The sequence below is a fragment of the Caloenas nicobarica genome, chromosome 12 (assembly GCF_036013445.1).
Source record: "Caloenas nicobarica isolate bCalNic1 chromosome 12, bCalNic1.hap1, whole genome shotgun sequence".
Lineage (NCBI taxonomy): Eukaryota > Metazoa > Chordata > Aves > Columbiformes > Columbidae > Caloenas > Caloenas nicobarica.
Window position 1 is genome coordinate 5,170,170 of NC_088256.1, and position 16,524 is coordinate 5,186,693.

At 36.6% G+C, this 16,524-nt stretch overlaps 1 protein-coding gene across 5 annotated transcripts in view; it reads left to right on the plus strand.

The window, feature by feature from the left end:
- STAG2 (STAG2 cohesin complex component) overlaps nt 1–16,524 on the plus strand; it is a 77,783-nt gene that overhangs the window by 22,026 nt on the left and 39,233 nt on the right. For all 5 annotated transcript variants that reach the window (XM_065643012.1, XM_065643008.1, XM_065643011.1 and 2 more), the window contains exon 2: nt 15,686–15,830. In XM_065643012.1, the coding sequence (XP_065499084.1) occupies nt 15,787–15,830 (44 nt within the window). In that variant the 5' untranslated portion in view covers nt 15,686–15,786. The remainder of the gene's footprint in view (nt 1–15,685; nt 15,831–16,524) is intronic.

Sequence of the window (16,524 nt, forward strand, 5' to 3'; positions counted from 1 at the left end):
TATTGTCATACTTTGTTTACTTTCTACTACTGTGCTGGAGATGGACATGTTTTTAAACCGTTGCTGCTTATATGAAATGAGATGGTGATTTATTTATTAATAGTAATAAGTACATAATATTTATTTAGTCCATTACTTTAATGTAAATTTGAGGAATGGTAAATATAGAAACTTAATTTTGTTCTTTTTGTTTCAGGACAGGGAATCATAGCACATGAACCTTGATGTGTTAATTGATGAGGGATTTAGTTTAAATGGGCAGCCACAGCACTACTTTGTCTTCTGTCTCTTGACAAATACCAGCTTCCATTTTAAACAAGAATGTTGTTTTGGTAAAGGGGAACCGTTTAATGGCATCATTTTATGCTAGGGCATGAGGGTTGTAAATATTGCAGTCCAGCAAATACTTGGAGATTTCTTGAGCTAGAAATTGCTGCTTGTGTTGCTCCAAGGAGTCACCTCATGTGTGAAGTGAATTGCTTGATGAGTACTTCACTTACTTCAGGGTTATTGGAGAAAGTGAAAATATTTTGGTATCTGCTTCTGGAAGTAACGCTGGACAAGTGTGATGTTTCTATGCAAAATGATGTTTTTCCTTCTATTTAAAATTAAGGATATTGATTCTTGGGGAAGTAAGGTGAAGATATGTTGATATCATTAAAATTCTCAATTTATACTGTATAGTTTTTCACCTATCAGAGTCAAAACAACTTTAATTTTCTCCCTGATGTGTTCTTTTGGGGGATTCAAGGGGACTAACTGATTGTAATTCTAAAATGTGTATACTGAGTTGGGTTGTAATATAGAATTAAATATAGAACTATGGTAAAGAATGATTAAACCTTCACTACTGTAGAATGTTATAGTCTGTAATCACCATACAGTTAATAACATCTTTATATGGCCTGATAGAGAATGGCATACAATTATTTTGCTTGGGAAGAAGGAATCAGTATTTGTATAGGCTACAGAGAAACTTGATGACATTCTGTTAGGCCTAAGCTGGTAAGGTGTCCTTTGTGGATTGGCTTTTTTTGTAGACAATGTAAAATGCCAGCATGATTTCCTTAACTGTGTCCTCCTAGGTGTGTTACAAGTTTTGTGCATTTATTTGTGGAAAAGCTGTGTGAACAATTCTGATGGAGTACTTTCACTCTATCACTACTATGAGGCTGAAAAGGCTTCTTTATAGCTTGTCGCTGATAGTATGCATTTACTGTGTAAATTCAGTGCTGTGACCTAATTTTTAACACCTACTATGCTTTCTTATTTTTGTATAATACGCAGGGGTCTTAAGTGGAGTTAATTCCCTGGGAGACCTGTGCAGAGTTCTGTTAATCGAGTGGTATCTCTGATTCTTGTTCAAGCTTTTTTAATTTCTCAGATGGTGTTTGTGTTTTGTCATTTTACTTTGCTGTTGAAACAACCGTGACCTTGCCATTCTTGTGCTTTAGTCCTTCAAATGCACTAGCAATGTTCTTAGACCTTCCCTTACCATGTAAGTTAAGCTCACAAGTAGCTAATTACTGCTTGTTCTGTGGTCCATCATCAGTCTTCTCTGACCTTTTTAAAGGTTCTGTGGTGTTGCCTGGCTCCTCTGCTGGTCTGCTGTACTTACCTGTAGTCCTTCCCTGCAGCCAAGATTTGCAGAAGAGGAATTTTACTTGTTTGTAGCCTAACAAGTGTATCTTGCTATGATCAGCTCCAAGAAGTGCTTACATACCTGTTTTATTTGTTTGTTTGTTTGTTGTTTTTATTTTTTTTTTCCTTCTTCCTTGTGTTCTTAGTGGGCTGTGTATTATACCAGATTCTGTGGTTCTTGAGTAGTTTTTGTGCTTTAGCATATAACGTCTTAAGTTAATTCACATAGTAATAAAATTTATGTTCAGTAATTAATTTTTTTGGCAGGCATCTGTTTCACAGTAATGAATTGGTAGCAGTTCCTAAAATGTCTGTTGACCATCTAGAGAATTGTAGGAAAGCTGGCATTTTAAAATGTTTCTCATAACTGAAAGAAGTGGGCAGCTTTATATTAACCCATGTTTTATCAGAAAAATTTCCCAAACTTTCAACTGAAATATATCTATATATATAAATGGTGGATTGTTTTTCTCTTGACCACTGAATTCAAAGGGTACTTATTTTCCCTTAATCTCAAAAATACTCTGAAATTAAAAAAAAAAAAAATTTTAAGGGTAGAGATAATAGTTGTGTTTCTTTAAAAACAAACAAAAACGTAAACCAACCAAGAAGCCCTACTTGATACAGTATTATCTATTATTACTATTGTCTCTTCAACTTTTTAACAGCAGACGAAAACCATGGCTCTTATTGCAGGTTCATTTTAGGTTGCTTGCAAGACTAAATTCATAGCATTTAATGATCTAGGCTTTTCATACCCTAGGGCAAGATTATAGTAAGTGGAGGTCAAGCTGAACAACCGCCAGACCTAATTTACACTCGGATAAAAATGTTCTTGTCTAACAATTAGATTGAATGTTATTACCTCTTTCCCTAACTTTGCTAAAATTTGGTTTATCTTGTTTCGAGACCAAGACAAATCTGATGCTGAGAAAGCATCCTCTGAATGGTGTAATAGTCTCACCTTTCACATTTATGAAATTGCACAGGATCGGGTATCCATATTAACAGCCCCTATCATGCTTGTTGTGGAGAGGATAAGAGGACTTACTGCAAATAGAATGTGTTCTTAATGTATAAAATCTTCTTAATATGATGTCCACATGAAAGTAGCAGTCAGCGATTCTGAAATAAGGGGAAGAAAAATATCTGGGAAAGATGTAACTAACCCCATTGATTATTTACATTTGAGTCTTCCAAGACAGATCTGATAAGTATGTTTCAGTAGGATTACTGTTGTTATTTCTTCAGATCCATTGATTTATTAGTAACCTGTGTTTTGCCACTGGTGTAATAGAACATGACCAAAATAGGGAGAGGTTTTTCATATAGGTTAGATAAGGAATTAAACCTTACTCTGAAACATTAAAACTGATTCCATTTAGTTGTATGTAGGCAAACAAAAGTAAAGACAGTACATATTTTTCAGTCAAAGCCTTGTGTTTCTGTAACTGAACAGCATATGTAGCTATTTTGTCAGGTGATGGTAACTTTTAGTGGTGTGCCTGTATAAGAATTTCATTTAAATTTTAGAAGTCTGAGCACAAACCTATTTGAAACAAGATAATACACTTGTAATCCTGATTAACTGTACAACAGCATGAGAATTCTATGCTGCTGGTCTTTTGTAAGAGCAATACTAAACATTAAATGGCTTTTTGAGTAAGCAGAACACAAAGTTGGCGGTTTGCATTAGTAATGTAAAGAGATTAATATAACATAGCTTATTGCTGATCCAGTGTTCTTATGAAATCAGTGTCTGGGGCACTAAAATCCTGACTTGAAAAAATTAAGCTAGGTTATTTTTTGTATAAAGGTGTTCTAAACGTGCGTGAATCCTGATCTCGTTACTTAATTTTGTCTCCTCCCTTTTCCCATAATGAATAGCCAACCCTGTGATAACAAACATTTTTAAAATTTTGTTTCTTTTTCTCTCTCTTTTCTTTTTTTTTTTTTTTTTTTTTTCCCCACCAGGTGAAAAACTCTTTGCCATTAGATGTTATGATTTGGTGTTAGAATCCCGAGTGGTGATTACAAACTATTGGTAAAAAATAATTTATGAGAACAAAATCTGTTAGCCATAAGTAAGCACAGAGTCTGCTGAGTTCAATATAGGAATAATAAATAATGTAATTGATGGCTAACTAAGTCAAAGAAACACTGCTCTTGAATAAGCAGCTGGGACAACCGAATAACTTATTATGGGGAATCAGACTAGATTTAATTTTGTATTTCAGAAATTTCAGTATGTGGTATAGAGAAAGTATATTGACTTTTCAGCATTGCATCTTTGTACAGTGTAAAATGGAGCAGAAAGATCAAAGCAATCTGAAAGAGATATTGCCTATTTTAAAGAATCCCTCTTGTGTCCAACTTTTTAAAATAGTTGAGATTATTATTTACTGAGAAAAGTCAGAGAAGCTAAGGCAGGACTGAAAAAGCCCTGTACACTTAATACTATGTTGTGTTCTCAACTGCTGAGTTCCCATTTCCAATTTGAGTGTGGGGAGATGGGGGATTATGTATTTGGTACAAAACAGGATGAGAAACCTGTGTTAGGAGTAGGAATGCAGTTAATTATGAAACCACAATTGTTGGGGAAGATGTGGTGACAGATACAGCATTTGCAATCTAGCAATTCTTGTTTTAATAATTAGAGGTAATTGCAAACTGATAAGTCAAATGTGATCATCAACTGAAAACCACAAGGTGATTCAGGTCAGATAATAAATTAAAAGCTTCAACTATAGTGAGTTACTGAAGCATTTTTCCATGCAATAGTTGGACAACTGTAGGTTTTGATAGCTGTCCTTTGGTGACTTCTGCCATGGAGTTAAGAGTTCTCCATCCCTCGCATGGAGGTTACCACCCATGCGATGACAGTCAGCAAAATGGGATTTGTCAGTTCTTTAGACCTCCCTATTTGCAGTTCAGAATATTAGCTTTAATTGTCAGTGAAAATGAGCCATCATCTGTAAATCAGAGCATAGGAAATGCAAAAACTTGATTTTTAAAAAAATTTTTTTCCATCTCAATTGAATGATAATATTTGATCTAGTTAGGTTTTCCACCTCGCGTAGCAGCTTGTTAAGAGTCCTGGGAAAGGGTTGTCCAGCAGTAAATTTATCTGAATTTGCCATGCAAAATCACAAGTATTAAACTGCTGTAGGAATTAAAATATAGCTGCTGTAAATACAGTCAACATTGCAGTGAAATTTTATTTTACATTTTATATATACTTACCAACTAACTTTCAGCAAAGTGGTTTGTTGATATGTCTTGTATTAAAGAAGCTAGTAAACTATGGTGAATAAAAGGAGGTTCTTTTTGTGCTTAAGATATGGTAAAAACAATAGCTCCAATTCTTCTCTTATGCCAAAGATTGCATTTTTGTCTCAGCTGCAAGGAAGAAAAGGGAAAAAAAACCCCAGCCTTTTAGCACCTGAGGTGTGTTTCATCTGCTGGAGGTGAGGGTATTAGTGAAAAACTGGTACCTTGGAGTGCTGGAAATCCGGGAGTATGATGCGATTCCAAGAGTATGGAGCAGTTCTCTGAATGCAGCTAATGGGTGCAGTGGGGTACACCCCGTCCCTCCCTCGGAGTGGGGGAAGGGGGAGGAATCAGAGCACACGCAGCCTGTTTAAGAGACATCTGGCACTACTGCTTTTTTTTTTTTTTTCCTTTTTCCTTTCTTCTTTTAAAAAGAAAAAGCAGGAAAAAGAGGATGAAAGTAGCTACTTAATCTTAACAGCTTCTGTTGTGTTGCTGAGCTAATAAGTGTCATAGTTGTAGTTTTAAAAATATATTCCGTGTATTGAACTTGCTCAAGTAAAATATTTACTACAAATTATGATACTTGCATAACGCAAACAGTAAATTTCCAACAAAATTTAGCTGTAGGCTCTAACTACCTTTTGAAGGAGGAGGGAGCTACTAGCTTTATGTGCGTTATTAATTTACTTTAAAATAAACAAATGGTTATAGCTTTTTGAATTTTTTTCATTTTAGATTAAATGAAGAAACCTAGCCTTAGTTTTGGTTGATTTTTAACAAGCTGTACACTTCATATATTAGATGTGTGTGGAATGGACGCTCCTGTATCCCTACAGTGCCTAATGCACACTATACAAGAGACTTTATAAAGGAAGATAATTTCAAAAACACAAGACTCACTAACCTGTGCGTCAGAATATTTTATATATATCAAGAGTTTCTCAGTATTTGTCAGCTTAGTAAAACGAGTTTGGTCTCTAAGAAAACTCGTTTTCATTCTTTTTCTTCACATTAGCTTTCTTATGACAGACATAGTATGTTACAGCTCTCCCAGTTGGCGTAATTTGTTACCTGCCACAAGTAAGCAGTTACAGAGTTGAAAGAACTTATTGATTTGAATAATGCCAATATTTTTGCAATGTTCTTAGGACATACACAAGTGGCCACACTGGTTTCCTCTGGATGTTTAATGAATATCAATAGGTAACTCTAGGTCTCCATACATGAGGCTTCAGCACCAATCATCTCTCCCACAAAATTATTTTAAGAGGGCTCTGTTTTAGGATGAATAAAGAAAAAGAAAGGATGATTTTTAGACTTGTTGATGATAATACGTTGGTTTTTTTGTTTGTTTGGTTTTTTCCCCCACTCGTTAATGAATTCATTAATGGATTATTAGTGTTCTGCATTGTGGATATATTATGTTTTCTAAATTGTGTGGGGGAAAGCCATGCACATTGCAACTGCTGTTTCATATAAAATTAGTATTCAGTGCTGCACATCCATGAACAAACCAGTTGGGATTTTAGCCCAAATGTTATGAGGGAGAACAGGAACAAAATGTTGGGTATTAAAAATCTTCAGGTTATGACTGAGGATGTGTGGAGCACAGATGTTCTGAGGTTGGCAGAATTGCAGAGATAACTTTTTAATGAAAGATAACAAGGCTTTTATCTTTACCTCTTCTGTTTTAGAGGTGAAGCCAGCTTTTACATACATGAGTAGTTGCTTGAATTTTATTTTGTAAGGATGATTATTTAGATTGATTGTTGAAAGAACCATAATCCACTTATGAAAGGCTTAGGTTTTAGCTGTCATACTGCTTGGTTCGGATGTGGCACAACATTTATTTCTTGCTTCTTAAATATTCCTTTTCCTTTCTGATGGCATAGATTTTCATTTGAGCCAGGGAAGGATGAACGACTGCTCTTGATTGTTTACACAAGCACTAAGGTAATGGCAGTTTTTGAGTCTTCACTATAAATAGTGTTTTATACTGTTGTGAGACTGATAATGCCAATAGTCATCCGAATGAGAGGGTGACAGGGGCACTCAGTGCTCTGGGTGCAGAGCAGCTACGTTCCCATGGGAGTCCCAGAAAGTGATGCCCTCTCTGTAGCCCAGGCCTGTTACGAAACAAACAAACCCCCAAAAACAAAAACACCAAAAAACCAAAACAGGGCTGGTGCCAGGAAGAAAGCAGGATGGAAGAGGGCATGAAGCACTTACCACACCCTATCGTCATCCCCTGCCCACTGTTGCCCTCCTTATTTTTTTTTAATTCATTTTAGAGATCCAGTTAAGACTAAAGCAGTTGGACTTGTGCTTATAGTCTTCTGGTTGTTTCTGTGCTGAACTTAGTCTCTTTAGTTATTGTCTGGAAGGAGTTGAGCCGTTTTTATTTAGTGTGAAGCTTCAGCTAATAACCTCTAGTGGATCTCAGCTGACGAAACACAGACCTGAACTGGTTCTCCATTTTTCTTCTTATCTTAGAAGGCTTGGGACCACAGCACAGGAGAGTGCAGTGGGCTCCTTACAGGACTGTCCAAAGTGTGCTATGACCTGGGCTAATGGGAGCTGATTTTGGGAGACATGCTTGAGAGATTTTACTTTTTACTCTTTGGTAGTTTTGTCTTAAGGGTTTTTCCCTTATTTTAATCATCTAATATTGACTGTATCTCACAGTAGCAGCTGATGCTATTGTAGTATGTACTGTGTAGTCCCCCCCTTCAGAATTTATAATCAAATCCGGTTGTTCTTAAAAACGCCCAAGCAAAATTTGAGGCACAAAGCCCTAGTGACCTGGACTTTTCAAAGAGGAAAATCTATATGGTAGGAGAGGAAGCTGAGATTCCTATAAAGTGAGGCAACTTGCAGGCTTACATTGATCGGTGAAGAACAAGAAATAGAACTTGCCAGATGGGATACCTTGCGCCGTGTGTGCTGAAGTAATTCATCACTCTTGGCTGCACGTTTGAACAATCCTAATTCTGTTCTAGGCTTTCATGGTGTAGCTGGTTACCTGCTTGCTGTGGGCAGCGCATGCGCCCCTGCATCCCTAGCTTTTACAAGAGCCGAAATTTTGAGGGAATGTGCAAAGCACTGTATGTTTGAACAGTCAGGGTGCGAAGCGGCAATATTGATCTATTCTGTAGTTTAATTTGGAACTTTAGGCAACTTGGAGGTATGTTTGCCTGCTTGCCTTGTATCATAAATGAACTAGTACTCCTCTTCTAGCCTGTTTAAGTAGGCATATGTGGCGCTTTTTTTTCCCCTCAAATTGTGGTTGTCATCTGACTTGGCTTTTATTCTTAAGAGCCTCATTTTCCACACAGTCAGACTGCAACATCTGGAAGCCATTTCTTCTTTGGCAGAGAAAGATGTGACAGACACAATGAGGTTTAACTCCTTCTTTTGTTGTCTTACCTTTACCTTTTTAAAAAACATATTGAAAATGAAACACTTTTAAAGATGTATGGGAATTTCAGGTGTGTTTTAGCAAAGCTCAGGAGTACCGTTGTGCAGAATCATTAAAGAGTATTATAGGTGTTTTCCTTTAAGGTAATAGTTGCATTTATTGTACAGCTGATAATGTAATGCTTATATCAATTGATTTAAACTCTCATTTGACTGGACAGTGTAAATTACTAAATACCAATTAAAAAACCCATATGATTCAAACCATAACAATACATTTATATTTCAAAATGGTATTTAACCTACTGCATGAAAGATATCGATGTTATTAGTGGTACTTTAAAGAGTAATCATATGACTGTGAAGCACTGTAGCAAGCTCTTTTCCTTCCACTATAGTTGTTCCACATATTTATTTAATAAAAACAGTAGAGGTCCAAAAAACACTTTTAACGAGAGGGCGACTATTTGGTGATGTTGAGGTTGGTAAAGTTGTTAGGGTGGGCCTTGTATGTTTTTACTTTACAGCAAGTTGAGAGACTTGAAAAGTCTAAACTTCATTTTAGGTTTTAGCCTGACTTACTTCATATGCTTTTAAAATCTTTTTTGTTTCCCCCTGCCTTTTATTCCCATAATAAAGCCTGTTTAAGCTTTTTCTTTCACAGCATTAAACTATGAAAACAAGTTTTGCTTTCTGTTCACCGGTGTGTGCGTTACCTCTGGGGACCTGTGTTTTCCATGTGCTTGGCTGTTTCCTGGCTGGTCTCCTCAGGCTCTGGCGGTCACCACCAGTTGTTGGTTGGGCTTCTCCTTCCAAAGCTGGTCAGAACCAAATGGTTCTGTAGCTGTATGTGCAGTCTGCTATATATTGAAAATGCAGGGTGATCAGCTGGGGATCCGGCCTCGCCACCGGCTTGGAGCCACAGGGCAGCAGAGTGTTGGAATTTTAACAGTAGCCCTGCAAGGACTCCGGTTTGGCATTTCGATCCCACTGGTCCTGCATGGCAGCAGGGCTCTGCCCTTGCTGGTGATGCGCTGCCTTTGGCAAAGCTCATCACCGGCTTTGTTGTACAGGGGCAGAGTTGAGCTGCCCTGGCTACTGCGTCTGGTGACTTGTGTGGCTGCAGGAGGAGCTGATTAAGTTGGCTGATCCAATGGAGAGCTAATCATGGGGGGAGGAAATGGTGACGTTTTCATAATTGGCTTGCTCCTGGTTCATTTGAGTGCTAGAAGGGAGCAGAAACTTTCCTGTGTGTTTTGGGAGAAGGAAGGAAGATTACTGCTTCAGACAAGCATGTTCTGAGATGACTCACTTAATCAGCAGACATTTTGCATGAGCTAAAGAGTAAATATCATAAAAATTGAGTGAAGAGCAGGCCAGGGAATAAAAATAGTAGTGTGACAACATAATATCAACAGCCACCATAACATTGCTTTTTTGTTTTTTGAAAGATGAAGGGAGATGTGTGGACAGAAGTGTTGTGGAGGTAGGTGTAAGAACTGGAAGTTTAGAATAAAATAAGTTGTGAAGAAAGAGACTGAAAATACAAGACCTGTATAAAGTAGGTCATTTAGATTCTTTTTTGCAGTGTTAACTGTTGGGTGACTTTGGCACCATGAACTATTATTGTGTATACAGACCATGTCTCTGGTAAGCATGGAAGAGTGTAGATTAATGATGTCTAGTTCAGGTCTTCTTGTAAAGGAATTACAAGACTCATTTGTTAAGCAAACAGAACAAAAATAACCACACATCTAGAGGTATTAATTGCATTATTGTTTGGTTTAGTTTTGGTTATTCTATCATAATCTGATCAAAACTGTTGATACGGTTATAACTAAATTACATTACAGTTGTTACAATACAGAATGGTACTTGAAGTATGTTTTCTGTATTTTACTCAAATTACAGAATTGCTTTAAAGCTTGTTGGCAGCTGAAATATTAGGTTGTGTAATATTAGTAGAAATCACACACGTAGAAATAGCACACTTTTTTAGGCCTGTAGGGAATGTCATGCAGTTGCTCAAAATCTTGCTTAAAAATCAACGTATGAAGATGAATGCAAAAGTAATATGGAGAAGCATACCTATTTGAGGGGAAAAAACGCCAAACAACCAAACCCTATTTTATAAAACAGAAGTTTAAACATATCCTAGTCTCGCAGAAAAGGAGTGAGGAGCATAATATAGTCTATAACAGCTTTCTCTTCTAAAATAGTTAGAAGAAAATGCCGGACATACTTCTGATCCTTTATTTAAATTTTATCTGACTAGCATTTTTACTGTTGGTGCTGCATAATTGGTTCTGAAGCATCAGCATCTCTCATTCATGGATAGATAAATAATTCAGGGATGCACTTTAGCTACACACTTTAGCATCACAGTTTTAGAAGTTCTAATTTTCTGAATTAAGAAAGTGAGGTTTATTTATTTATTTATTTATTTAATTTATTTTTCCAGATTATTAACTGAATTACAGGGAAAAATCAATACAGCTGTGAACAGCCATCACACATTTCAAAAATCTTTGTCCTGCCGACATAGCCATTTTTAAACTCTGTCTTGCCCAGAAAAATAACGGCTTTACTGATTTGCCTTATAAAATTTCCAGATAATAAATGCCAAGCAGCGAGAACAGAAGTGTGCACGTCTAGGGAACCCAGCCCAAACCAAACCCCACCTGCCTGAAACTCCTTGCTGTGAGCTTGTTAAGCAATACTCTAGTTACTGCATATACAGAAGTGCATGAAACACAAGCTGCTGGGACAGATCTTGTGATTCGTTATATTTTGTGTGTGTGTGTGTGTGTATATTCTTCTAACAAAGGCTGATCACCAAATTACATTAATTCTTGTTTAACCTATCTGTGCATGTAACAGAAATGATTGAGAGAATACTAGTGCTCAGCAGCTGCTGATCGCATGTGTGTTACTGTGTGAATTGTGCTGGTGGATTTTGTCAGCTTTGCCAGATCTCAACATGTGGCTAGTATATTTGAGTTAATTACAACCATACCTAAATTAACCATATATTAGGGAAAAATAACCTTTTTAAATTTAAATCTGTTTTTCGGCAAAGATGCTTTTGAGTCCTTTATAGTGTTTCATGCTTAGCTCTTGCTTTTATCAGTCAAATTATTTTAAATAGAAACTCCTCTTACATTTAGATTTGGCAACATTATTTATGATTAGTGTTCCTGGGCTACTTCTATTGTTTCAGTGACTTTTTAGTAATGTTTTGCTAGCAAAATTTTAAATAGAGAGGTACAATGAAGGGATACATTATTTCTGCTATTAAAGTGTATTTTGAAATTCTTCTGCTTGCTTTGGAAAACTAAATACTGAGACTAGTCATACTACAGCAGCTGTATGCGTTTCTGTCATTGAATCAAATGTATATGCATTTATTTCAGAAAAGACACAGGAATCTTCTGGTGTCTTTAATCTAAATATAAATCTAAAGGAAATGGGCTACAATATTATTGCAGTTTTCACAATCTGTTATAGTTTATTGCACAGAAATAACTAGGTCAACCTCTGGATGACCTGTCTTTTGGAGTTTCTTCAGTTAGCTTTAGGCTAGAGCTCCACCTTGTGATCTTTCAGCAGGATACATTTTCTTTTTATAGTTAATAATTTAATTATGATTTCACAAAGTTGAGTTGACTTTAGAAAGTTTTCACAGACTTGAGAAATTTCAGTATCTGCTTTGGAAAGTTAAAGTTGAAATTCTGTGAACATGCAAAGAAGAAACTGAAGAGCTGCTTTTTATGGTGCACCTCAGTTTAGATTTAACTTATTAAAATAATCTGCTTATTAGAGCACATACAACGGTTAACGTAGACTTTCAGTATTTGGAATGTCATCGGCAAGAATTTCACCTGCTTCTTTTAAGACTGCACCGTAATAAACTTGGTATATTTTAAAAGCCTGAGAGGATGCTTATATGGACAGTTTTCCTTTCTCTTTGACTTCCCAAACTGGGTGCTTTGAATGAGTCATCAAGTACGTGCACAAAGATGCAGCTGGCAGTAGTCTTGAATTTCTAGAAGGCATTTACTGAGATCAAGGATAATGGTGAATGACCAATGCCAGCATTTTCCCATACCAAAACAAGCGAAGATCAAATAAAATTGGAAGGTGATAAATGCAAAGGAAAGAACATGGCTCTGGGCAGTATAGAGTTTGGCTGTGGGAGTTCTTGTGTGGAATACCATCATGACTGAATACTGGGTTCAAAAAGTAATTGGAAACGTTAATGGAAAAATATCGATAAGGTTTGATAAAACACTGGGACAGGCTCCCTGGCTGAAAAAAATCCCTGAGTTATTTCTGGATGCTGGGAAGGTATTCAAGGAAAACATCACTAAGAAGAACAAAGCAAATGTGTTCTTCCTTGGGTGGCTTCTGTTTGGCACGGCCAGAGAGGGCGTGCTGGGCTAGGCTGGCCCTGCAGGTTGAGAATCAAAAGTCTGTGTCATATTCTGGATGTATGCAAATCTTTTAAAATTATCCTTTAGTGGGACAAATGCAAGGGGTTTTTGGTTATCGCTGAAATCTGAGCCTGATCCTGGAGATCCTTTACAGTCTTACCTCATGTATTCTTGCAAGACATTCATCTGTAGCTGCCGTTTTCCATAATACCAGTATATCGTTGCACTCATGAGAGCCAAGTTTCTCTTCCTTCAAGAAAAACAATTCTTGGAATGTAAATCTGAGCAACTCAATGCTTCAGCACGTAGCAAGAACTTGGTATTTCTTTCCCATGTTATGAGTTGATTCTGTCCAAACAATGCTGTTTTCTTTCATGTTTTGTTGTTTGCACTAAGATGAACGGTCCTTACAAGAAGTTCAAGCTGGTACAAACTGCAGCCAGCTAGTTTTGCCAAGTGATTTATTTGACTGTTTGATGTAGGGAATGTATACTTTAATACCCATTCTTTTTCATGTTTTCGTTATTTTTTTTTCTCTTTAAAATATTTCTGTGATCATAAGAAACTTTGAGAACTTCTGCAAAAATTGATAGGACAGTAGATTTGCTTTTCATAAAGGGAGTTTAAAGTGTGTTAATTCTGTGAACAAGTGGTTAACTTTGTCAGTACTTTCAAAGTTGATGGAATAGGTAATTTTAGTATTGTAAACAGGTAGTATTAATGAGCCATAATGCAAAACTTGCATGTAAGCATCGTGATTCTCACTTTAGTAGTTCTGTCGCTTCTCAACATTGAAAGATGTAAACTAAGAGAATTCAAATAGCATGTTGATAGACAGGTTGAACTTGAAACTGAGCAGTGTGTTTTTTGAAGTTTGCATCATTGCTTTGCACTGTGCTAGTGTGTCCCCAAAAGGGGCCTTTTTTTAAAACAAACAAACAAAAAATTATTATTATTTTTTTCCCCCCTCCCACTCTTCACTGCTGCCCCTTCCTGAGAACATCTCTGAGCAGGTTCTAGCCTGGTGACCAAGGCACTGATGTGTGCTGTGGTATTTTTCCACATTCAAGTTGCTGGCAGGAATTGGATTTTAATTTTTTCTTTTTGAAGATTTGCTCCAAAGTCTGGAGCATTTTGATACGTCATCAACTGAGCATATAGTTTTACAGAGAGCCCGGATGGTATAATAACTCCTTGCCACCGAAGAATGGAGTTTTACTCTTCCTTCCCTTGCTTGTGGCTATGTGCTCTTGTGTTTCCCCATACATTGGCTCTAGATACCTGCTGCTGAACCCATTTAACTTGATAATCTAGGGGGAAAAAAATTCTTGAGGTGTGTTTTACCCATTTTATTGGGAAATTGGATCAGTAGATACTGAATGGCAGAGCCTACAAAGATAAATGGCTGGGGAGGAGATGTTGCCATGCCTGTGAGTGAGTGCTTGCCCGGGAGTGTGTTCAAATGGAGCCAGAGAGGGTGAAACGCACCCCTTGTGTGTCCGTGTGATTTTAGAGGAGGAGGAATGGGGTGACAGAGGTTGCTATTCTGCAGCAGCAATGTTTTTGAAGCTTCTACTGTGTTCTGGATAGGACATACTTTGGTAATTGCCGACTATCTTGAAATTCACCAGCCTATCTTCAACCTCCTCTTTTTGCCACTATTTCTTTCCACTCTTGTTCTCTGCTTTTGTGTAATTGTGTGAAATGTGAAGAAAGAGAATGTAGTAAGTTCAGGGTTTATGGTTTTTCTCAACTCTTGAAAATCTGGAAGCTACAGTGGCCCCTAGCATTCAGAAAAAGCACTTGCAGGAAAAAATTGCGTGGCCTCTATCTACATGCTCAGTTGAAATGCAGTCTCTGAAGCATAGCTACCAGACATTAAGCAACATGTGCTCAGCATGCCAAAATTAAATCTTTCCCTCAAATACCTAATCACTTCAGCAAGCTGTAGAGTCAGCAGACTTTAACTCTGATGCTTTTTTCCTCCTGCTGCTGTATCTTTAAAGTACCTGAACATCATGTTTTCTCAATCTAACTGTATAAAAGTTAGCCTGGGGTGGACAATTGACATAGAAAACTTTAGCCTGCCTGTTTAAATCTCACATTTGAAGTATCCAGTAATGTTTGGTTTTGGTTTTTTCTCCCTTAAACATAGGAAAATTAGATAAATGTAAAAAATTACGAATAGGTGGCAACATTATAATTAAGTTGAAAAGCAACTATTTCACGATCTTATGTTTTCTTGATAGAAAGCTATGCTCTTTCTGATGTTTTTCTTCATAACGTGGAGAGTGTTATCTTCCTTGATAGTCTTAGAGTCTTGTCAAATGCTTTGAATGTTAGAACTGTTGTAAGCCTGGTTTATCAACTCTGGAAGAAACGGAGTTGCTAAACAGCTGGGTAGGTTATAAGAATTTGTTGTAAGAGCTTATCCTTGTGGAAAATGCCATGGAAGTTTAAAAATCAGAGCTATAAAATTGGTATACATAATGTCCTTGAATGAACACATACTGTGCTTTAAATTTAATATCAAATCTGCTTTTGGTTTGGTTAGCAGAAATATCCTGGTGTTGCTCAGTCTGAGCTCTGCAGTACGTGGTATCACAGTTCAAACTGTAGTATAGATTTAGAAATAAAAGCTATTACTTTTAAGGTGTTAATGGAAACCATTCCAGTTTGTTCATCCCATTCAGATTTTTTTTTTTCCAAATGCTTTTGTATTTTATTTTGCTGTGATGCTTTTAAGATTCATGGAGGTACTTTGTAGTAAGGTCGTGGGAGGAGTCAAAAATATAAAATCTTTAAACAGGAAAAAGCTTGGTTGGAAACAGAGGGTGGTGTGATCTAAATTTTCTGTGTTTGCAACTTTTTACCCCTTCATATGTGGAAAAAATTTCACTGTATTTTTTTTTTTGTTATAGAAGTTGTCCACTACAAAGGAAGAAAGAGAAGTAAGCTTGTACTTCAGACTAGTTTTTGAATATATTTCTAATACAGTGGTGTTCCAGAAGATGATAAAGAAATGATAGCAGCTCCAGAAATACCAACTGATTTTGCTCTCCTTCAGTAAGTGTTTTAATTAAGAATTTGTAGTTTCATTTTTAAATATCCTGTCTCTTGTTAGTGTTAATACACAATTGGTTTTCTCTTGGAAACAAGGAAACAATATGAAGGGTTTTTTTTCCTTTCGAGATATTGATGAAGCATTGTCTGAATTATTTCTTGAGTATTCAGCAGAAGTTAAGTATTATAGATTGCTTAATTATTTTAAATCAATTTTTATACTTTGCTAGTAGGAAGCCATTGTGACAGACACTTTTGTTGTTTATGTGATGTACTTCTCAGGATTTTGTCTTTCAAAATGAAATGTTTGTATCAGAAACTCTTTGATTAGGAATACCAAAAAAAGTTCACTTCATTAAAGCCTCTTTATAGAGGCAGAGGAAGTTGTTGAGGTATTTGCCCTTAGTAACTGGGGCAGATAATCTAATATTTAAAATATCTAATGCCAAATCCTTTAGTTAAAGCCAAAGTCTAATCTTCAGTCAGGCATCAGTTCCTCAGTGTTTTTGACATCATTTTATTACCTTGCTAGTCTTCCTGCAATTTTAAAGAAACAGACACTTGATTTTCCAAGATTTAAAATTAGGTATAGATTACATTTTGGACAGATAAGTGATTATTTGAAGCAGACCAAAATAATCCAGTTCCTCACCTTTTAATCGCCCAGAAATTGACATGAAGACATTTCAGCAGACTG